The sequence below is a fragment of the Parasteatoda tepidariorum genome, chromosome 8 (assembly GCF_982258835.1).
Source record: "Parasteatoda tepidariorum strain Cologne lab strain chromosome 8, Ptep-v5.0, whole genome shotgun sequence".
Classification (NCBI taxonomy): domain Eukaryota; kingdom Metazoa; phylum Arthropoda; class Arachnida; order Araneae; family Theridiidae; genus Parasteatoda; species Parasteatoda tepidariorum.
The window spans coordinates 5,781,961-5,804,970 of record NC_141762.1 but is presented as its reverse complement, the minus strand read 5'-3'; the positions used below and the strand labels follow the sequence as shown (position 1 = coordinate 5,804,970).

Here is a 23,010-nt window from a genome sequence, read left to right as displayed (position 1 = left end):
TCTGCAGATTAGCTAGGTAGTGTGCATAGTAACAACGTATAAAGGTAATATGAACAGGAAAAACATTATAAATCATATGCATTTCCTATATAATCTGCGAAATGTCAAAAGACTTCTCGAAAATATAAACGGGCAGCAGAATTAGCTTACTATTTTTTATTATAATTTCAAAAAGCTAATTTTTCGTAATATATATTGTCTTGAATAGAAATTTAAATAGAAATCTATTTTGTTTAATTTAATTTATTTAAAGCTTTAGCTGTTATGTGTCAGCAAACTCCCCTAATGATGCGTATAAAAACCATCTCGTCATTATTTTTTTCTCAAGGAAATTAAGCTGATAAATTCTAATTTTTTTATATATTGGACATTGCAACCATAAGACTTAGTTCTAAAAAAGTCAATAAAACGTATGGAAGAAGTGTTTTTTCTATTAAAAAAAGAAATGTACAAAAAGTTTAGCTATTTAGCGTTACTGAGGCAAAAAGAAATACAGGATTTTTTTTAAATCTCATTATCGCGAAAAATAAATTATTCAATTATCTGCTTCTTTATTTTTGTTCTCTCGATGAAGTGCTAAATTACGGTGTTTTTAAACTTGAATAATAAGATAGTTTCTTTCGCGAATACTTTTAACGGTTCTAAATTTTAAACCAAAATTTATGACGCATCTAAGTAAGTTCGATTAAAATGAAGTACTCATATGCTTTGTTTCATGATAGGGCAGGAAAACAAGAAAATGTGATTTTAATGTTTTATAACTGGTATGCTTTTATTGTTTTTTGAAAAGAAAACAATCTTTTTAAGGAAAATAAATAAAGATACAAATGTCACATTTCTGGGAAATAGCCCGTGGTTATAAATATCCAAATTATCATCTGAATTCTTAGAACGTTCGAGAAACTTCAGTAAAATCCTTTCTTTTGTTAGTGTTTATCTCATAAACTATCGAATATATTTAGTTCTTGAAGCTGGCAATAATGACGAAATAAATATGCTGCGTCATAACCCTTTAGGGCAAATCCCGAATCGTTCTGTTATGGCTTTCGCTGACTCGTGTCCAGAATTTTGATTGACCATGCATTTTAGCTGTGTCAAATAAGTTATGTACTGTAGAATCCTTTTGCTAGCATCAAAATATGTTATTAAAATTTCATCGGATGTTTTATTATTTATGCATATTAATCAGAATGAATAGGGGAAAGCGTTGTGATTTTCATTAAAATATCTTTTAGTTAATTCATAGAAATTAGTGTATGTATTTATATATATATAAGCTAATACGTATGCCTCAGTTAATAAAACTTATTAGTTTTCTTCGTTTTCTTTCTCTCTTTTCTTCTTATCCTTTTGATCTTTATTGTGCTGTGTTTTAGTGATCATATTTAATGCAGTTTTAGCGCTTGATGTTATCTACTATTAATTTACTTTCTTTTTCTTTCCGTTTTTAGTTCGGTTTTCTATTTTCGTGTGTTAGGGGTCTTTGAGCCTATTTTTAAGAACCTCAACATTAATAATAATTTTTCGTCTGTTAAAAATCAGTGCAAAACGAGGAAATCATGAGTTGTTTTTTAATTAACTGTTAATTTCCTAAATTCATTAAAATTGTATAATTAAATATCATTCTTATTCATTATAAGCTTTAAATTATCCAGTATAATAATATTATCTTGCGCACATCCATTTTCGGGCAAACTCAAGGTAACTAACAAATTAAACGCGCTTCACTATTGCAATAAGAATGTGCCTTAGGAGATCACTTTATTTACGCTTCTGTTTTCATATTTTGTAATCTGGTAATATTATTACAAAAATATTCTTCAAAGATTCCGGTACGCGTTAGTTCAGTTGAATTCTTTACTTGTTGTATAGATTTCCTTTATTGTTTTGTTCTGTATTTTCTTTACATTTTATTTTCTATTTTTTGCCTTATATGTTTTATTTCGTATCTATTTTTTACTTATTGTGTTCCATTTTCGTTTCAATTTTTTTTAGTGCTCCTCACACAATTGTATTGACATAATATGCTTGGGCTATATTGATACAATATTAGAAAGCGCTTCTTTTTGCGGATATAATCGTGTGAGCTGATAAAGTGATTATATCTTTTCTTCATTTTGTTTTCCAGATTTTTAATAATTCTTTTTTGGATAAATTTAAAAAAATGCTTTTTTTTTCTTCTCTTGTCATTAATATTTATAATTTTCCCTGTTTTCTCAATATTTTAACTTATTTTATGAGTTCCACATACTTGCAGCTTATGCGCAGTTAATGAAACTTATTAATTTTCTTTGTTTATTTCTCTCTTTTATCCTTATTGTGCTATATATATATATATATATATATATATATATATATATATATATATAAATCCATATAAAAGTTCTCCGATGATGCATTTCTTTCTAACAGAAGCGTTTCGAAATGAAAAATAATTATCCTGAGACAAAAATGACTCGTTCTAATGCATCTATGCCCAAAAAAACGAAAAAACTACTTAATAGTTAAAAATGAAAAAAATGAAAAAGTAAAAAACTTACGTAAAATAAAAAATTCGTTTAAAAAAAAGTTCGATTAATCTAACAGTTATATTGTATTGATAAATTCTGCTTTGGCTATATATATATATATATATATATATATATATATATATATATATATATATATATATATATATAGTTGCAAAGCACTACATTCGTTGAAAAGGAAGAAAAACACAGAGTTATCAGAAAAATCATAAATTCTATTTGTACAAAGAATAATAAAGATACCATACTAAATAATTCATGTTTCAATGATTCAAATTTTGAGATACGATTTTAATTCTTCAAAGTACGGATTTAAAATATGCTCATTAAATAGCGCTTCGGCTAAATTAGGTTAAAAACTTAGGCCCTAAAACATAATCAGTTTACCTAAAGAATAAATTAGGCTAAATTTACCTGATTCCATTTTGATGAATAATAATAAATATCTTTTGTTTTTCAGTGCGAACAAAAATAGAAATGAAACACGACAAAGAAAAATGGGTAAGTGTCAGACTAATATTCCACTTAAAGATTAGTATCATTAGTAAAAGAAGTGACCCAAATATGGATACGGCAGCTAATATTGGCACTGCTGTAACAATATGTTTAATTTGTTGTTTTGATTATAGATGGCAGTACACATGCTTAACCCTCTGACTGATCTGTTTGTAAACCAAAATTGCTTAAAAAAAAAAAACAATTTTCTTTTGCTTATTTTAAATATTGCAGAATTGAAATATGCATTTTTTTCTTCTTTCAAGAAAAGAATTTTTACTATCAAGAGAAAGTAAGCTGCCAGAGAAACAGATTTTATATGCTATCACAAAAAGAAAGAGAATTAATAAATCAATTATATCTTTTCATTTTTTTGTTTTCCGTCTTTTTAATTTATATTGTTTTAGTATTTTCTTAAATATTTAATTTTATTTTAGCAATTTTTCTTCTCTTTTCATTAATCTTTAATTTATTTAATGTTTTCTCCATATTTTAAATATTTTATGTACTCTGTAGATTTGCAGCTTTGCACAGTAAATAAAACTTATTAATTTTGTTAGTTTTTCCCTGTAAGTAAAACCGATAAAAATGCTAAAAACAACTTTGATAGTAAAATGTAATTGAAAAAATTGATAGTCGTGAACCCAAAAATTAGAGGACTGTTCCACAACGGATATAAAATTGAAACTAAAGACGCTAATTCTAAATATTATAATATTCTTTTTCTTTTTACTCAAAATTTTTCGTTTCCAAAATTTATGTTACATCCTGCTCAGGAGCATGAAATTTCGAACAAATCTCATTATCGTGTCATCACAATCAAAAGATTCTCTATATTTTAGCATTGTTAAAATAAGTATTAGTTACTATATATACCTTTCTTTTGCTCAATACCATATTTCTTTTTTTTTATTTTAGGAATGAGTTTAGCATACCTTCTTCGCAAAAAAGAAACCCAGTACGATGTAACGAACTTTCACACTCAAAAATTTACAAATGTTTCAATAAATAGAAACAATCTCCTTGATAAAATTTCAAGTGCAAGTATTGAAACGTCTAAAATAGAGACGAACCAAAGTGCATTAATTCAGCTAAATCATGTGGAAATGAAGCCACGTCATTCGACGGATAAAATAAACATAAACGACAACCCAAACACTAAGAATTTAGTTGAACAAATTACGTCGAAGTTTAAAAAACGCAACAAAGCGCCTCATTTCCGCGTGCGGCGCAAACACTCATGGTGGAATAAAATATATCATCTTGTTCATTTGAAAAGAAAAGCAATCGCTGCGACGACATTAAAGCATTCTGAAGTGCAACAAATTAATGAAGAGCCCAAAACGAATAAAGACACTAAAAGTGACGTACTGTTAAAACCAGAGAACTTAGGACTGCAAAATAACAACCGCACAATAAGTGGTTCTATAAGAGATAGTAACTCTGGTCGTAGAAAAAGTTGGCAGCTTTCTAAACCTTCTGTAAGTAATTGGACACGAAGTGAACTTATAGCGCCGCCCACTGTTAAAGTCAACGCCAAAACTGTCAAAAGTAGGAGGAAAACGTTGTCAGACGGTATGCTTTTCAGCTCCAATTTTAACCGTGAGAAACCGTTTTCGTCGCATGAGAAAGTACCTGGTATTCTTATGACTGGGTCAGATTTAAATTGTAACGAAGTTTCGCCAGATATCTCGCCAATGTCTTCAAACTATTCTCTGACACCGTCCACAACTGATGAGGAAGAAGACATGGACGACACTCTGGGGAAGCCAAGTGCCATGCGCAAAGTTACTTTGCAAAGTTTGCAATGCCAAACCACGCTTTCAGAGACTGCTGAACTGCCAGTGGAAGTGAAAGAAATGATTGCAAGCATTGTTTCTGGAATTAAAGATAAAGTCAATTCTATTATAGTGAGTGTTTTTTTTTATGATTTGCTTGTTCTGTGAATTTAAATCTTAACATGCATATTAAAATTATCACATCCTAAATATATTTCATATAAGCTGAGTTCCAATTATTACACAAGAAGTTACTTTCACAGAAAACATGGGTTTTAATTTAAAATTGTAGTTTAGAATAGCTGCTCTCAATTTTCGTCCCAAACCAATCGAGAAACTGTAGACTACTTCCCTCGGGTTAATCACACAATGGATAACCTAGCTAAGGAACCTAGAGCAGGTGACCAAAGTACCGGAGTCGGTATGGCTCAACATCCGCAGTGAATATCTTCAAGAACCTAATTGGCTCTCTTCCTGCTCGTCGCGAAGCCATCCGTTCGGCGGAAAGTGGTTAGTCTGTCTTTGAACATGTGGTTGCATTAATGTGACTGATGACTGCACTGTATATGTTTACAATTGAAAGTAAACTTTATTTATAAAGTCAGGAATCCGTTAAAAGAAAGTCGATTAATTAGGATTTCGTAACCAAAATATTGGGAATCTCCACTTTAAGGTTATGTTAAAGGCTTGGTTTCTTAGCCTGTCGTCCTAAACGTCGGCGTCAGCTGGAAATCAGCGTTAACCTCTGATTGGTCCACTTGTGAGTTTCATAGTATACGTCATCGAACGCTCATCTTGAACTACAATTGCCGTCCAACTCAACTGCAGTTGGATTACAACGTGACGTTAACCACAGAAGCAATGGCGGACAACATCCAACAGCACATTGAAATCAGCCAAGATTTTGATTTTGACATTAAACATAGCTTCTTCATTAAACATAGCACTCTTCATTTAGCTCAGCTATAATGTGTTTTTTCTTGGACAAAGTGATTATTTGTTCTCTAAAACACTGGTCGACAATAACAAAATCAATACAAATTCAAAATAAATATTTGTTTACGTTATTAACGCATGCGCAATGAGAGATAGTGTCTGCGTTGGACCGACTGCTCATGCTGAGCTAACAAAAAAGTATTTTTTTTGCGTCAGATCTACGTCAACTTTCCGCTGACGCCCAGATAAGGCGTTAGTTCTAAGAAACCAGGCCTTGAGCTAACAAACCAGTATTTTGTTGGCGTCAGCGTGACGTTGACGTCCCGCTGACGCCCAGATAAGGCGCTTGTCCTAAGAAACCAGACCTTAAGAGGCCTCATTTTCTCATTCAAGGCATCTGTGATCATAGATTTCAGGGGAAGATTTTTTTAAAAAAAAGTCTAACAATTGTAAATGCATTATCTGGATAGTCAATCAGCTAAGACTGGAATCCGTACAGTTAGAGCCCACGACAAATTGTCCTCGCGACGAATTGATGTGTCAGCATTTTAATTATGAGTGGAAATATTTTAGTCTTATGACTGAAATATTTTCTTATTTTAAAATTATTATACATTTTTTCTAAAATTATTATATATCGTTTATATTACATTTTTAGGTTCAGTCTGAGAAGAATACTATTTTAGAAATCATTGATCTGAGAGAAAGAATCAAACAACAAGATGCCCTCATACATTTTTTGGAAGCCCAATGTTCTCAGCAAGTAAGAAACACTTACTTAAAGTTACCTTTTAACTGTCATTCCGTGTATATAGTTTTTATTGGCAAGCGCTTCCGTACTTAAATAAGCTTGGTTAATCTACTTTTTATTTATATATATATATACTAGGAGGCTTCGCCCCCTGCTCGCTGACGCTCACCAACCCCCGGAACTGCTTTCGCAGTTCATTTCGGATTGCTTCGCAATCCGATGCTCGCTTTGCTCGCTCATTGGATTCGTTCTTAACGTCTAGTTTTTGTATACTTTTTTGAATACTGAAGTTCCGAAAACTTTTCACTGGAGAAAATTCTAAACCTGTACAGTCCGCAAAAAAAAAAAACGAATCACCCTGAATAACTTTCGTTGTAATGATCGGATTTTCACGAACTAAGTGTCAATCTTAATGGTTCCTGGGGGTGACTTCAAATATGCTAATTAATTAGTGCTAACTATTAATTAAGTTACGAAATCAGACACAAAAACGCACTTTCTCTGAATAAACATACATTTTTTTTCACATATTTGGATTTTTAACCTTCAAAATATAGGGGGTAGCCGCAATCTGGGAAAAATGGTCCCCATAGTTTGGTCAGGAGAGCGATCCAAAGTTCGTACCCCTTAATGTTAATTTAACTTTTTACGTTTTTTGTCATATTTTCAAAACTAATAAAGCAATTTAAATAAAATTGCACCCACTCATAAAACTCATTTACCCAAAGATAATTTCATGAAAAAAATAATTTTTAATGATTATTAATTATTTTTTATTATTTAATTAAAGAGAGGATGAAAAAATTTTGAATTATAAGGTATGAATTTTTTTATACCATATTAATCTACATATTTTTCAATTGAAAAATCTAAAGTTTCAACTGTTTTTATTTATTAGAAGCTGAGAAAAATTAAAATTAATTATTTTTAAAAAAATAATTTGGCGACAATAAAGAAATGATTAAATGGGGCGATTAATATTAAAATGTGATAAACTTGCGAGGAACTTGACTTCGCGCGCGTAGTGTAAAATTTCATTCATATTTTTTTCGCTAATAATCGTTTGCTAATCTTTTAATTTTTATTGATTTCTAACTATAAAATACAATGTTTCCTTTTTAGTCGCTTAATAATTTATTTGCAATTTAGTAAAGAAATTTGAATAAAACATTTTGAATAAAAAACACTTTATTCAAGGAATGTCTATTTTTATAAAATAGGATATGATATGATCTTCTGATAGAATATGATTATACACCAGATTGTGCTTATTTAATGTGATTATTTTTTATTTTCTGATTTTGTTTTACAATAACTGATACAATTTCAATAATATACATACGTATGCATAGATTTGGAATAATATGTTTATCAATTTCTTGAATATATGTTTTATAAATATTAATAAAAATACGTAGTCAACTTTTCTAAGTATCTCTCACAACATCGCAAATTTCTCAGCATCTTATAGAGTAAATTAACGAATGAAAGAACACTTAAGCTTAGCTTGCCTTTAAGAAAAAATCATAAAAATTTCAAAATTTGTAATTTTAGCTAAATGATAGTGTTGACATATTTGTTATTAAATACAAATTATGTAAAAAAAAATTAGATAACTTACAAAATATTGTTTTAAGCTTTTGGTGGTTTAAATAATAAGTAGTAGGATAACCAATAAGTAGTAAGATAACCAAGTGAAGGAACAGTTCTTACCAGTTAATAAACACTAAATTTTCCAGTGAATGAACATTTAATTTAGAAAATGTTTGATGCTCGCTAGGAATCCATTGGCCACACAAATGTCTAAAAACAAGATTTTTCTCGGAATTACAACATATAACCACAGTTAACGCAGAAAATGTTACTTTTTTTTCCGTCATGGAATGGAAAGTAAAATATGTTTGAATACATAATTTTTAAAAAAAATGTTTTTCATTTTTTTTCTCACAGTTTAATAGTCCGTTCTAAATTATGAATGTTTATCATTGCGTAATCCGATGATGCTTTTATTATAATTATAATTAGATCACTTTTTTGTTTACTCTTTTGGTGGTTTATTATTTTTGGTGGTTTATTTTGGTGGGTTTGGTGGTTTCATTTTTTAAGCTATTTTTTAATCTTTTTAAGTATTTTTTTTCTCTTCGTCATATTTTCTGCTTTAACTTTTTTTTCAGCTCTTTCAATCTCTTTAAATTTTCGTTCTTTTTCTGTAGTTAATGGAAGAAAGTAATTTATTTCTTTTGATTTAACCCTCCTCTTTTTTCCAAATTTTTGGCCAATGTAAATGTATCTTCGAAATTTCTTTTGATTTTCCAATACCATTTCTAGAATTCCTCACTGGATAATAAATGAGAAAAAGGAGTTTCGAAGTTTGAGTCAAATCCATCTCTCATTGACTTATATCTAGTGGGTCTTCAGCAGTACTTACCATTTACTTATGGAACCAATTGTTTTTGCAACTAACAATGCCTCAAGAGGACTTATATCAAAATCAGTTTTCAAGATACTTTCATTATCAATGTTAGTTGTATCAGCTTCAGTGCCAAAATTTGATTAACCAAATGTTCTTTTTGAAATAAATTCTTCAATATTGAGAAAAGCACAGGCTATTGGATATCTGGGAGATTAAACTTTTCTGTCGTCAATGTTCCTTTAAAAATTTGCAACATAACTTGTGAGATTTCCCTCTCAAGCTTCTGAAGAAATAGTGCATCGTAACTCTCGAAGCATGTATTTTGTTGATAAGTTGTCTTGCTCATTAACTCTTGGTGTCTGTTTTGCATGCATTTGTTAAAGTCAACGTTTTTTACATCGAATGGAAAAATATCGCATTTCATAAAAACATTTTAACTTCATCAGTTGATGCCTCAAAATCTTATTTAAAAATGGATGTAAAATTTTCTCGACATATTGCTTTACAATTCTTTTAAGAACTAACGGGAGATTTCCCTGAATTGGTTAGATAACTAAACTAGAAAATTTGTTTTGAGGAACATAACTTGCTCAGTTTCAAATTAATATGAGATTTGTACCTATCCAAAACGAGCAAAATAGGGAATTTGATAGCATTTTTAATTAGGCGTGGGTGGAAACATTTGCAATATATTTGTAAAATGTTGCTGCGGTCATTGTTTCATTTCATGAATCGCTTTTTCCAATGAAATATATAGCAGGGACTGATTCTGTAATATCTCAAAGAATTCTTCAGTAGGGAAAAACTACCAATCGAGGTACTTTTTCTTTCCTAGGTACTTAAGAATATAAATCCTTATAATTTTTAGAGCCAAGGATTTTTCCCGTTTAAGGGCAGTATTCAACTCTTGTTTCGTTCGCATTGTAAATGCAATCACTTTCCAAAAGGATGCCAGGGCTACTTCATCTAAAGTTCTTAAAACCAGTATTTCGAATATTATTCTCTAAGGGAAGTTTTGCCTTTTGAAATTATTTTCGCATTGCACTGAGTTATCGGTGGATGTCGCCTTAAAAAAAACTTCACCCATTTTTCACCTGGATGATTGTCTTTAAATGGATTTTTCCTACCAGTTCCTGTCTGGACGTTAAAGACCGCAATAAGATAATAACTTAGCTAATTATTAGCACAAAGGCCTGCAAAGAAATTTTCTATTCAAGCTTTTATTATTATATTTAGTCAGTGAACATAGCTTATTAAGGTGTCTAAGGTATGATGTAATAACTAATCACTATATTTATAACGATAAATAATTAACAAATTATTATTCTAATTCTTTAAATAAATTTAGCAATTAAATTTGCATTTTGAAATGAAATTGTTATAGGAACTATTCATACAACATTTAACTGAATTTAAGGTGTCCTCTATATCACAGAACTACTAATTATCCTTGTAAAATCATATTTCACACATACTGTTCATTCACTGGGAAATCTATTCCCAGTGAAGAAACATGCCTGTTCCTTCACTGGTTAGAAGTTGTTTTTTGTACTTTTAACATAATTTTGATGTATAATATGACTAAAAGTACAGGAAAATTAAAACTTTTCTTTTATTTTCATTAACTATAAAAAATCCCAATAAAGGAACACTTGTTTATTCATTGGTTTTTCATCGTTTGGTAATCCAGTTAATAAGCACCCCCTAATGTCAGTACTTGCTTATGTTATGATGCTTGAAATAAATACAACGTAACTTCAATAACCTTATTTTGAATTCTATTTTTCACAATGAGAAAAAAAGCATTATTATACGAAATTAATTGTACTTTAAACGGATAACTACCACCACTGACCTTATAATTGTGTCAAAGAAACAAGGCGTTGACCAGATACTAACAAATTCAAAACTTTTTCCAGAGAAGACTCTAAGACCAGGTAACTCAATGCATTGTTAGATGACTTCCTATTGTTAGGTAGTAAGCTACTGTTACCAATCAATCTAAATTAAAACGTTTAAAATCTTATTTCTAAAAAATATCTATGAAATGTTCCTTCACTGGGGTGTGTTCCATCACTGGTTGGTTTACCCTATATCGTCTTAATCTTAAAAGAAATTTTCGGAAGTGTTTCACAAGTGTTTCGCAGAACTATTTTACCTATTATTTAAGTAAATTTTGACATTTTTAAGAATCTTATTTTTTACCCTTTTACGTTTATTATTTCTTCATTAATATACTAATCAATTTTTTCAGTTCTTTAATTTAGGTTTTCTTTAAAGTAAAGTTCCTTTCTAAATTATAGTCAAGTTTTCTTGAAAAGAATTATTGTCTGCTAGCTAAGAATAAAATCTTGTAAAAAAATTAAAAACATTCCGCTGCTTAAAATTATTTAATGCAAAACAGCTGATTATATACTAAGCATACTATTTTTTTTTTTTGAAAAAAGAGTATAAATTATTGATTGTCTTTCTTTTGTTTCTCGTGACTTCAACATAGATTATCTAAAATAGCGTTGATGTATTTTAAGTCACTACAAAGATACCGAACATAAAAAGCTGTCGAATTCGTAGCCAAAATTTTTAAGTGTCTTAAAATATCTCAGTATCTTAAATGTCGTTCTAACATCTTAGTTGTGAAATTAAATTTTTAATTATCTGACCACGAGTGATTCACTTATTATTTCATTATATATTTTACTCTTTCTTTATGATACCAAGTAGATTTTTTTCCTGATAATATACTAAACTATTTTGTTTAATTTTTTACCTTAGCACGATTCCCAAGATATTATTGTAGTATAATTTGTTATCAGGAAAATGCCTAATTTCGTTAAGCAGGAAATACTAAAAATTGAAATTTGTAAGAAGATTCCGAAGCCGTGCCAATTTTAGAGTCATCTGATTTTAAAAAAAATGCTATAAGAAATACGCAATTTCCGAACTCATTTTAATAAAAATAAATAAAAAAACGTGGCAAGAAGGCGAACATACTTTTTACAGAAACTGTGAAAACTAATTTTTCCCATATTTCGTCAAAAGAGGATAAGAGTGATATTGCTCCAAGGGACCTACTCAATAATTTCGCTATTTCCAGAATGAAATCTGTTTGATCGAAACATATTATTCCTTTGAAATTAAAACGAGGAAAAAATTAGCTTTTATTATTTATCTAAGCTTATTCCATTTATTTAATGATAGCGGTATTAAGGTTAAGAATATGCGATGGAAGCCCCGTTTACTATTATAATATAAATGCATTAAATCATGTAGCTTGAATAATTTATTTTAAGCAAATTATTTAATAATTTAAGCAAATAAGGGTGTAAAAATAAACTCGATCAAAATACTCCGAAAGTATACCCTAAAATATATGTAGAATAAACTTTGGCATCGATATATAGAAAAAATACCTTTTCAAAACTTATTTTAATATCGAGTGAAATAATTTAATATGTTGTGTAACTAAATGGATAATCCCAAGAAACTGAATCGAAAGTATAAAAATTTCATTGATTTAAAAAAATAATGGATGATAATAAAAGTAGACATGTTTTGAGCGACCAATAATGAAAGTCACAACTTATTCAAGCCTGACAAGTCTTGAGAATGGGCGATTATATTTGAAAGCTCAAAGCATGTCGACTTTTACTTCCCTCTTCATACGTTTCGAAGTCAGTTGAGTTTGTATCGCCAATTATACGGTTTTACATTTGGGTCTTGATCATTATTTTGATAAGGATTTTACACTCGTTAAAGTAAACATATGCATTTTAATATTTAACAGGATTCATGTGGTCTTTAAAAACGTAAGAGCATCAATATTGTAAAAGTTATATTAAACTTAAAAATTAAAATTTTGAGTTAATGAAATTAAATATTTTATCTTTTAAGTTTTTCAGTATCTTAAGGATCTTACTAGCTCTGTTTAAAAGGAGAGTATCAGATATATATAAGAAAACATAAATAATCATAGTAGCAGTATTTGGTGGTAAATGTAGCTTATCGTAATTGAAGAATATGCTGTGCGACATTGTATGGTGAATTTGCGAACGTAAGTTTCAGAATGCATCGAAACACGAGGATGCAATTTGCTAATCATCTTTATCCAAAGAAAACCATGTAACCTAAATATCTAGCAGAATGAAGCGATTTTATAAACAACGAATCATACAATATGCAACATATTATTTTAATATCTTATTCATAAACATCACATATTTCAATGTCTTTAAAATTCCACTAAACATTCAGCAATTCCTTGAGTTATAGAAAAAAGAAATATCGTAAATTACAGAAAACCTTGTGAATGTGCATTAGAATTACTATACAATCTACATTTTATTTTTCAAGCACTTTTTTTCATCTTCAAACTTTCTTGCCTAGAAGACTCGATTAACCCTTTCGCGCTGACTGTCACAAATACGTGACAGCATAAAACAGTATCTACCAGGGTAAAAAGATAAAACTGGTAAACAAAGTAATTCTTTAGCAGTTTATTTGTGGGCGGGGTTATAATTGTTTGATTTATTTAATTCACCATTACTTAGTTCAAAATAAAATTATTTAGTTATACTTTGAACTAGCATTGATTATATATATGATTAAACTAACAATAATTAAATTCAAGGCAGAGTAAGTCCGTGAAATTAGCAACGCCTGCATTTAAGCTACCGTTTTTTATTTATTTACATCCTGATTCTGATTTTGTACGAATGCTTTCATGAATCACTGTCCCCAAGGGGTTAAAGCTGTAAAAATGATTATCCCTAAAATTTTGTATATAGCTGTAATAAGTTATGTCAATTTGATTTTAGTATGAAATACTCGAATAAATTTAGCAAAAACAGCATAATCTAAACAATATCAGATAAAAAGTTCATGTATTTAAATTCTAACAACTTAGAAAATCATAAATAATTTATAAATCGATTCAAATTTTCTTTTCAAAGGACATTAAAATAATTTTTTTTTGCTTTTTAGACAGAAATCAGCTTAAAAATTGTCTATTGCCTAGAAACTTCGAGAGATTTTCTATTAACAATGAATTAAACCTCTCTGAGCAATCACAAAACATTATTTCAATTTTTTTACAGTCATAGTATGGTTGCCTAGCAACCTAGTAAAATTAAGCATTCCTCTTTTGAATTAGTCAATGGGTTATCTTAAAATATTCATTTGCGCAGGCGACTTTTTTTGGCGGTTTTCTGGACTATCGCCAAATATATAAACCTTTATTGCTAGCCAATTTACCACCCAATTTTTTTGAAATTTTTTCTACCCCCCCTAATTCAAGTGTCTAGATTCCAAATATGTAAAAAAAAATATATGTTTATTCAGAGAAAGTACGTTTTTGTGTCTGATTTCGTAACTTAATTAATAGTTAGCACTAATTAATTAGCATAATTGAGGTCACCCCCAAGAACCATTAAGATTGACACTTAGTTCGTGAAAATCCGATCATTAGAACGAAAGTTATTCAGGGTGATTCGTTTTTTTTTTGCGGACTGTACATTTCAATATTAATTTGAAATTGCAAACAGTTCAAATATTTTTTTTAATCACAATATTCTAAATTTCAGTTGTTGAGCAAAGTAACTGTTGTAAGTTTTGTTTTAAAGTCTTTCCTACCAGAGGGCTAAAGCCATGTGTTGTAAAACAATATGAAATAGTATTCTGCCACTGAACGCCGGATGTAAAGCATCGGCTTTGATGAAGATAATTTTGTATTTTTAATTCTCTGAAGGGTGCCACCTTAATAATATGGAATTTGTAAAATAAATGTATATATTTTTGATTGTTGATGAAGCGCATAATTTTGTGTTTTCATCAGTGTTCAGAAGCAGAACAACTATAAGTTTTTTATTTTATCACAAAAATATAAAATGTATAAAAAACAAAGAAAAGAGTAAGAAAATGAGCATAGTCATAGAAAAAGTTAAAATTATAATATAGTATTTGTCAATTAAAATAAAACTTTTTGTTTTAGTCATTGCTAACAATTCAAATTTCTCCGAGGCAATTCTAAAGTATAAATTAAGGTAGTATTGTTAAGTTGAAACACAATATTTTTAGTTTTGATGTCAACAATACAATTCAATTTTTCACAAAAACGATTGTTTCCATTGTTAAGTTTAATGTCAACAATTCAAATTTTTCTGAGGCAGTTCTTAACCTCTAAATATTATTTTTTTTATGTACACATTTCTAAATGTCAGTATTCAACCACAAAACAACTTAAAGTCCTCAAATTTAGCATGAAGTTGTAAAATGTAATGAAAGAGGGTCATAGCAATAATGAAAGTAGAAGTAAAGTTAGTACTGTAAAATTAAAACAATATTTTTAATCAATGAGCCAAGTTCTTCAAGAAGCAGTTGTAGAAGTAGGTTGTTTATTTAAAACTTTTTATAGAATTTCTTTAAGAACACAATTGTTAATTTGGGCATTTGGCGTTACAACACTTTTAGAATTGAAGGATTTGTTACGTCAAGCGCTCAGGTATCATAATTTTGATCTAGTTGCGCTTCTATGTCATTTTGATTTATGTTGCTAAGTTAACTTTCAAAAAATTCCATGGCTGGCAACAGCATTTTTATTTTTTAAGTTGTTTATTTTTATTTCTTTTAGAATTCGTTATTTTTTTAGCGAAATATTTTTTAACCTAACAGAATTCTTTGCCGACTGTTTTATCTATGAATGAAGAAAATAAAGCAAATATTTAACTGTTGTGAAAAGAATCTTCTTTAGTTGTACAAAGTACTTCAGCCAAAATTTGGGAGCCACGTAAGAGAATTATATATAATATATATATATATATATATATATATATATATATATATATATATATATATATATATATATATAGTGGTGGCCAAAAGTGTGGACATTTTGTGAAAATTTCATGTTTTTCAACTTTGTGTGCTTGTAGAATATATTCATTTTCACTTAAATACAAACGTTTATGTATCAAATTGAAGGTAATTTAATGTAAAATATAATAATAAATACAGTATTACAATATCTGTATTACAAAAAAAGTTATGCAACTAATAGTAAGATCTATCTTAGATTTGCATTTTTTTGAAGTGATACTTACACAATCAATACTCAGTAGGATAACCCTTATTATTTAAGACAGCTTCACAGCGTCTTTTCATCGAGTGAACGAGTGTTTGGAGTTCATCTTTCGTAATCACATGGTGCCAAGAATCAATTATAGCTTCAATAAGTAGTCTTTTATTGGATGGACATTTTTTACGGACAAGAATTTTGTACAAGAATATTTAAAGTCCTTTTTTTTAATTAAACTAATTTTGAACTATGTCATCAACAAGAATAACTAATTGGACATCTACAAATAGAAGCCGAATTGTCATATTGAGAGAAAATGGCCTCTTTTATGCTGAAATTGCAAGAGAAGTTGGTGGCTCAGTGACTTGTTCTGGTGTACGAAAGTTCTGTTTACGTTATGAAAAAACGAAATGAGAGGAAAATAAAGCCAAATCAGGCAGAAAAAAATGCACAAGTGCTACTGCCGATAGAAAAATTAAGCGACTATGCCTTCAAGATAGAAACATTTTATCAGATGCCATTGGATGTGAAATGAATGCAGCGGGTATTGCAGTAAGTTCAAGAACAATGAGAAGCAGGTTATCAGGATTTGGTCTACAAGCTAGTATTTCAAGGAAAAAACCATATTTAAATCAAAAGCAACGCGAAAAACGAGTTAAGTGGGCAAAAGAACACATTAAATGGTCATAAAATCAATGGACGCAAGTAATCTGGAGCAATAAGAGTAAAATATCACTCTTTGGTAGTGATGACATGAGACGTAGAATAGGTGAAGCTCTTCATCCTGATTGCATTGAAGCAACTACAAAATACCCAACAAATGTCATGATTTGGGCATGTATGTCTGCAGATGATGTGGGCCGAATTCAAGTGATTGATGGCATCCTGAATGCCAAGAAATACGTCGAAACTGTCCTGAAACCAAAATTGATACCTTCCATCAGGGATCTCTTCCCCAACAACGCACCATTTATTTTTCAGCAGGATTCAGCTCCATGCCACACAGCAAAAGTATGCAAAGCATGGTTTCAAAATAAGGGCATAGATATATTACCATGGTCAGGAAACAGCTCTGATCTCAATCCAATTGAAAATTTGTGGTGACGTTTGAAAATTCTTGTTCGAAAAAAACGTCCATCCAATAAAAGACAACTTATTGAAGCTATAATTGGTTCTTGGCACCATGTGATTACGAAAGATGAATTCCAAACACTCGTTCACTCGATGAAAAGACGCTGTGAAGCTGCCTTAAATAATAAGGGTTATCCTACTAAGTATTGATTGTGTAAGTATCACTTTAAAAAAATGCAAATCTAAGATAGTTCTTACTATTAGTTGCATAACTTTTTTTCTAATACAGCCATTGTAATACTGTATTTATTATTAAATTTTACATTAAATTACCTTCAATTTGATGTATAAACGTTTGTATTTAAGTGAAAATTAATATATTCTACAAGCACACAAAGTTGAAAAATATGAAACTTTCAAAAAATGTCCACACTTTTGGCCACCACTTTATATAATGATTCGCAGGGTGTTGTGTTCATTTCTTAGCGGTCGTAAGTTCAATCCCATCAGGCGGAAGAAGAGACTCTCCGTGTAGTAAATAGTGATTGGGGCATGTTAATTCTGTCGGGTCATAAAGGCCTCCAAGTTCTCATGACAAATCAATACCTAATCTTTCTCTGATTCAGATCAAAATTACGATCTGTGGTTGTAGGAATGTGTTTGCCCTTTAAAATGGTCTGTGACGTGTGTGCGGCTGAAATCATATTCTTGGTCATAGATGGTGCCACTGACAAACATGAAACGCACCCTCTGCCTTAGATTTGGTTTAACCCAGCAAACTTGCTGTTAGATGGAAAGTGGCATTAGAAACAACAACTATATATAATAAAATTTCTCTAGATTGAAAAATCTAAATATCAGCCTTTTTTATTAGTTTAGCAACTTTTGTTTTTACTACTCAAAAACTGTTAAGTCCAAGAAAATTGAAATCAAGAAAGTTCGTAAAAATTTTACATAGCATACGATGAAACAAGAAATAATAATACTTGATAGTTAGTAAAAGAATTATTAACAGTTAAGCTTGTAGCAAAAATAACACAGACCGGAAAATGCAACTACACAATTGAAATTTGAATTGCTGAAAAGATGATATTCATTTGTGAACTTGGGAATTTATTAATTTGTTTGTTTTTTTTCAAAATCTCATTTTGTTCAAAAATTATTGCTATTTTAAATGTTTTTGTAATTTGTTTGGTTCAACTTTCTTGTTTAAATTACTATTCATTGCCGTAGAAAAATTTATATCTCTCGATATCTTCATTTCATAAGCTCTTTTTCCCTGTGTAGTAAATGGTGACTGGAGAGCGTTAAATCTGTTGGGTAACAAAGTCCTCCATGCTCTCATAACAAATCGTACCCCTGGTAGTTCTGTGGAGATTGATCGTTGATGAATGAATGGATGTATGAATGTCTCGCCCTCTAACGAGTGTGGCAGGATTCGCATTCTTGGTCATCCACTGGCTCCACTGGAAAGCAAGTACAAATGCACCCCTTGCCTTAACGACCTGCAATAACAACAACATAAGCTCTTGCTTGACTAGATATCAAAAGTAACAAGAAAATAAATAAAGATAATAATTAAATACGAGAATATATCACATGGCTGGATCCAGTTTTCCCACATTAATTTTCATATTGGTTCGGTTGTCATCAGCATAAAAGTCATAAAAGTGTTGTTTTCCCATATCTATTTTTGCATCCTTAATTTAAAGGTATTTACCTGTACAGCTACTATTACGTTTTTGATTTTGTTTGCTTTCTAAATTAAGAGTTTAAGAGGATTGTTTTTATTATTATTATTTTAGAATAATGTAATTCTATGTTACATTTTAAGATAAAGTTATTTAAATGGATGTCTGATCTTATTAACCGTCTTATAATTATTATTTTTTTGGTTCAAATGACATAAATGTACTTTAATGAATGACGGTTAAAGAGATTCGTTAAATGGTTTAGAACTTAACATTCAGCTTCACGCACAAAGTGATGAATGCAAACATTGTATTTAAAATATGCATCCGCTCGTTTGGTAAGCAAAAACATTAAATTACAGTTGTGAACTCACCGAATTTCTCATTACACTATACTTTTAATTTTAAATGTTATTTCAAAAAATGATTACTTTGAAAAATGATTTATGCTCACCAATAGCTCTCAATAGTATCATAAGGGAAATAATTGGAAGTGGGAAGTGGAGGCACAAGTGTTCTTTTCAGTACGTGTATTTTTAGTTGAATAATTTCAACTGTTTTAGGCCAAGAAACAGCTTTTTGTAGAGCAATCATCGGAGTTGGTGAGCGTCATCGAACAGGGGGCCGAGCACCCTAGTTCATATATACTAATGCAAAACATTGTTCATCTTGCTCTTTCATCTTGTATGATGTTAATTGCGACTATGTTGTTAAAATTTATTTAAGCTAAGTTTAAAATTTGAAACCTCTTCTTTTTATCCTTGAAGGGTGATACATTTAAAATGCTGATAAAATGCTTGCAACCTATCACCAAAAAATAAGATTTTCTACACGTATTCAATACTAATTTTATCTATAGTTTATATCTATAATCTTTCTAGCACCCCCTAAAAGTTTTCGCTGCTCACTGGGGGGGAGGCGATAACCTATGGGTCGGATACTTATGTTTTAGATTCCCATACACTGTCGCAAAACTAACAAAAAATGAAAATTTTCAATATTTTTTTACCTAATTAACTCTTATGGCTTAGTAAAAATAAAGCGTTTCTTTTGTATTTGTTTCTTAAATTCTATAGATACTAATTCTACCACATTACTAAATTTTAAATTAAAATCTTTTTCTTCCTCTGTAAGGAATTTAAAAATTTTTAGAATATTTGAGCGATACAACTTGACAGTAAATGCCAATACTTAGTTTTTCTAATGACCCTCTAGTTTTCTAAAATCTTTTACACTGATTAAACTTTCTAAAAGAATTGTAAAGAAAAATATTTAAAAGAATGAAGATTTCTTTACATTCTTTCACAAAAATATGAGCATTTCTAAAGCTAATATTGAAGCAAGACTGAAAGTGATTTCATTTAATTCATTCGAGAAAAAAAAAATTAAAGATCTCCTTTCATTGATAACAAACGTAATTACTTTTTTGGGTTAGAAAAAAAAATTAGCTAAGACAAAAGTTCCTTAAATTCATCCTTGAATAAAAAGAAAAGTAACTTCGGCTGAAGTTTGAACAATTTAAAAATAACTGGGAAAAGTAATATTCTTTTTCTAGTTTTTACTTACACGTAAATTTTATTTTTTAATCCTTTTTCAGAGAATTGTTTTAATTTTATGAGTTTCCTTCGACAAAGTTGCTGGTTTAGTAAAGAAAAAATCAAGGAGTATATTTTTCAAATATAATTTGATGTAAAAATATGAGAAAATTAAAATAAATAGCATTAACTCATATTTTAACTATAATATTAACTCGCACTTCAACCATAATATTGAGTCATATTTAAACTATTGACGTATATTTTAACAATATTACAACGATTATAGTGACTGATATTTCGACTATAATATTAACTCATAGTTCAACTATAATAACAATTCCTAATTCAACCATAATATTTACTCATATTTCTGCTATAAAATTATTTTTATTTCAAGTTTACCATGCATTTCAACTATAATATTGATTCGTATTCTAATTACAACATTTACTCATATTTCAACTATACTAAACTAAACTCAGTGGCGTGACAGCCCATAGAGGGCCAATGCTTACTGTGCCCATCTCAGTTTTCTTGACCTTGGGCTCTGGGGTGCAGGAGCTGATGTTCTGGTCAAGTGGTCAGCCGAACGTGGAACCCCCAGTGTTTAGTTCCCAAGCATGCTTGGTAACTAAACACAATTATAATATTAACAAATATTCTGAATATAGTATTAATTAAATAAATAATAATTGTAAAACGGTTAATAAGATCAGAGACCGATTTAAGTAGTTTTATCTTAAAATATAACGTAGAATAACATTATTCTAATAATAATAATAAAAACAGTCCTTCTGAACTCTTTATATAGAAATTAAACAAAATCAAAAACGTAATAATAACAGCACAGGTAATTTTAACCTTTAAAATAGGGATGCAAAAATATTTAGAAGAAAACAATACCTTTTAAAACAATACCTGACTTATATTAATTTTATGCTGATGACAACCAAACCAATCTGAAAATTAATGTAGTAAAACTGGATCCTACCATGTGATTTTCCAGCCAATAAAAATGTATTGACAACAATGGGAAACTGCGACATCATCATTAGATTTTTATATAGAGTTAAACATAATCTGCAACGCTTTTTTTGAGCATCAACAGTATTATAATTTTCCCCAAAAATCACTCCCTCCGATTACCTTATAAAATGGAATTTCCGAACTCACTGGGAGTCTTGCGCAGTTTTACAGGGAGAAAGGTAAACCCCCTGCTGAGTCTGTGGTTAGGGCCTAAACTGATAGTCACGTGGTACTAATTGATGATAGAATTGAAAACCTTTAGGCACCGCAAACTCTCAATCACCTAATTAACTTTAAGCAAATATTATAATATTGATAAATCTCGATAAGTAAATTTTACTAATTTTGTCGTCAATATTATCTATATAATTTTCTCAGTTTGTTAACTTTTACATGATTAAGCAATATTTCTCATTAAAATATTTAGTTTCGTTATTCAATAGTATGTTTTGCTTGAATTACTTCCACAGAGTATAAAACAATTTTTACATTTACAAAATTACATTTTTTAAGCTAAAATATAAATAACATGTCATTACTGTTCCTCGTCCCTAACTGAACTTTTTAAGTAATTTACTATATTATGAAACTACTATTTTATTTTGTAACCGTCATTGAACTGCCAACCCAATTTTTGGGTTTACGACTGCTAATATTCAACTCCGGAGCCTTGTAATTTTGAATCCTATCCAGGAGACAAGGGAACTCTTGGATAAAGTATTAAGTGTAATTTGCCTCCGTTGAGGACGTTTTGTTGGAACCAACCCGCATTTGCGTTACTTGGAGAGAAAAACCACGAAAACCTTCCACGGTAAAGGGGACTCTAACCCATGATCCCTCTACCACTGAGGATATTTTACATCAACACTGTGGTCGGTGCGAATCAGGTGCGGAATTCGTGTCGACCAGCCATCGCTGTGATTCGAATCCTGTTCACCTCATTGAAAGGTGAAAACTCAATACTTTGAGCCACCACGGTTCATGAAACTACTATTGCTACTCACTACATATACTATATTATTACTATAGTATGAAAATGTTCGAACGATGAATGTAAACATATTCTTATGTAGTACGACTGCCGATTTGAATATGTTTGATCAATATTCTCAGAATGATGTGCATATTTTGTTCCACACATCATTTAGTATATGTTCCCAATTTTTGTAAAATTACACCCCCGAGCACGAAAAGTGCCAATTAAACACTATATATGGCTCTAGTTAAATAAAATAAAAAATTTCAGACTACAAAAAACAGTCTTCCCAACAGAGCAATAAAGTTCAATTGCAGTACCATTTCTTTTAGTTTCAAGAAGCTTAATTTCATCTTAATACATGGGTGATTTAATTAAATGCAATTACGACCCACCTAATTTTCTCAGAAAATTTAAAAAGTAAAAAAATTTTGATTTGTACTAAATGAAATAATTTTCTTTTATGAAATAAGTATAGTTTTATTCAAGGGAGGGAAATAATTTCTCGGCTATTTAACAAAAACTATTGTTTTGTAATTACTATCTCTGTAATTACTGTCCCCACCAGAAATGCACTTAAAGAGGACAGTAATTATTGAAGGATCTATAATTACTTTACTGTAGGGAAAATTTTTAATGTGTTTGATTCCTTTTTAATGTTGTTACTTATTTGGTTTCTATTTTTTTGTCATATTTCAAACAATAATAAAAGAACATTATTATTTTGACCATAAAAAC

General features: G+C 29.8%; 1 protein-coding gene across 1 annotated transcript in view; it reads left to right on the top strand.

The window, feature by feature from the left end:
* The window catches only part of LOC107445401 (uncharacterized), a 223,121-nt gene that overhangs the window by 176,106 nt on the left and 24,005 nt on the right, over nt 1-23,010 (top strand). The window contains exons 13-15 of the mRNA XM_087149754.1: nt 2,989-3,029; nt 3,942-4,933; nt 6,396-6,500. Coding sequence (XP_087005880.1) covers nt 2,989-3,029; nt 3,942-4,933; nt 6,396-6,500 — 1,138 coding nt within the window. The remainder of the gene's footprint in view (nt 1-2,988; nt 3,030-3,941; nt 4,934-6,395; nt 6,501-23,010) is intronic.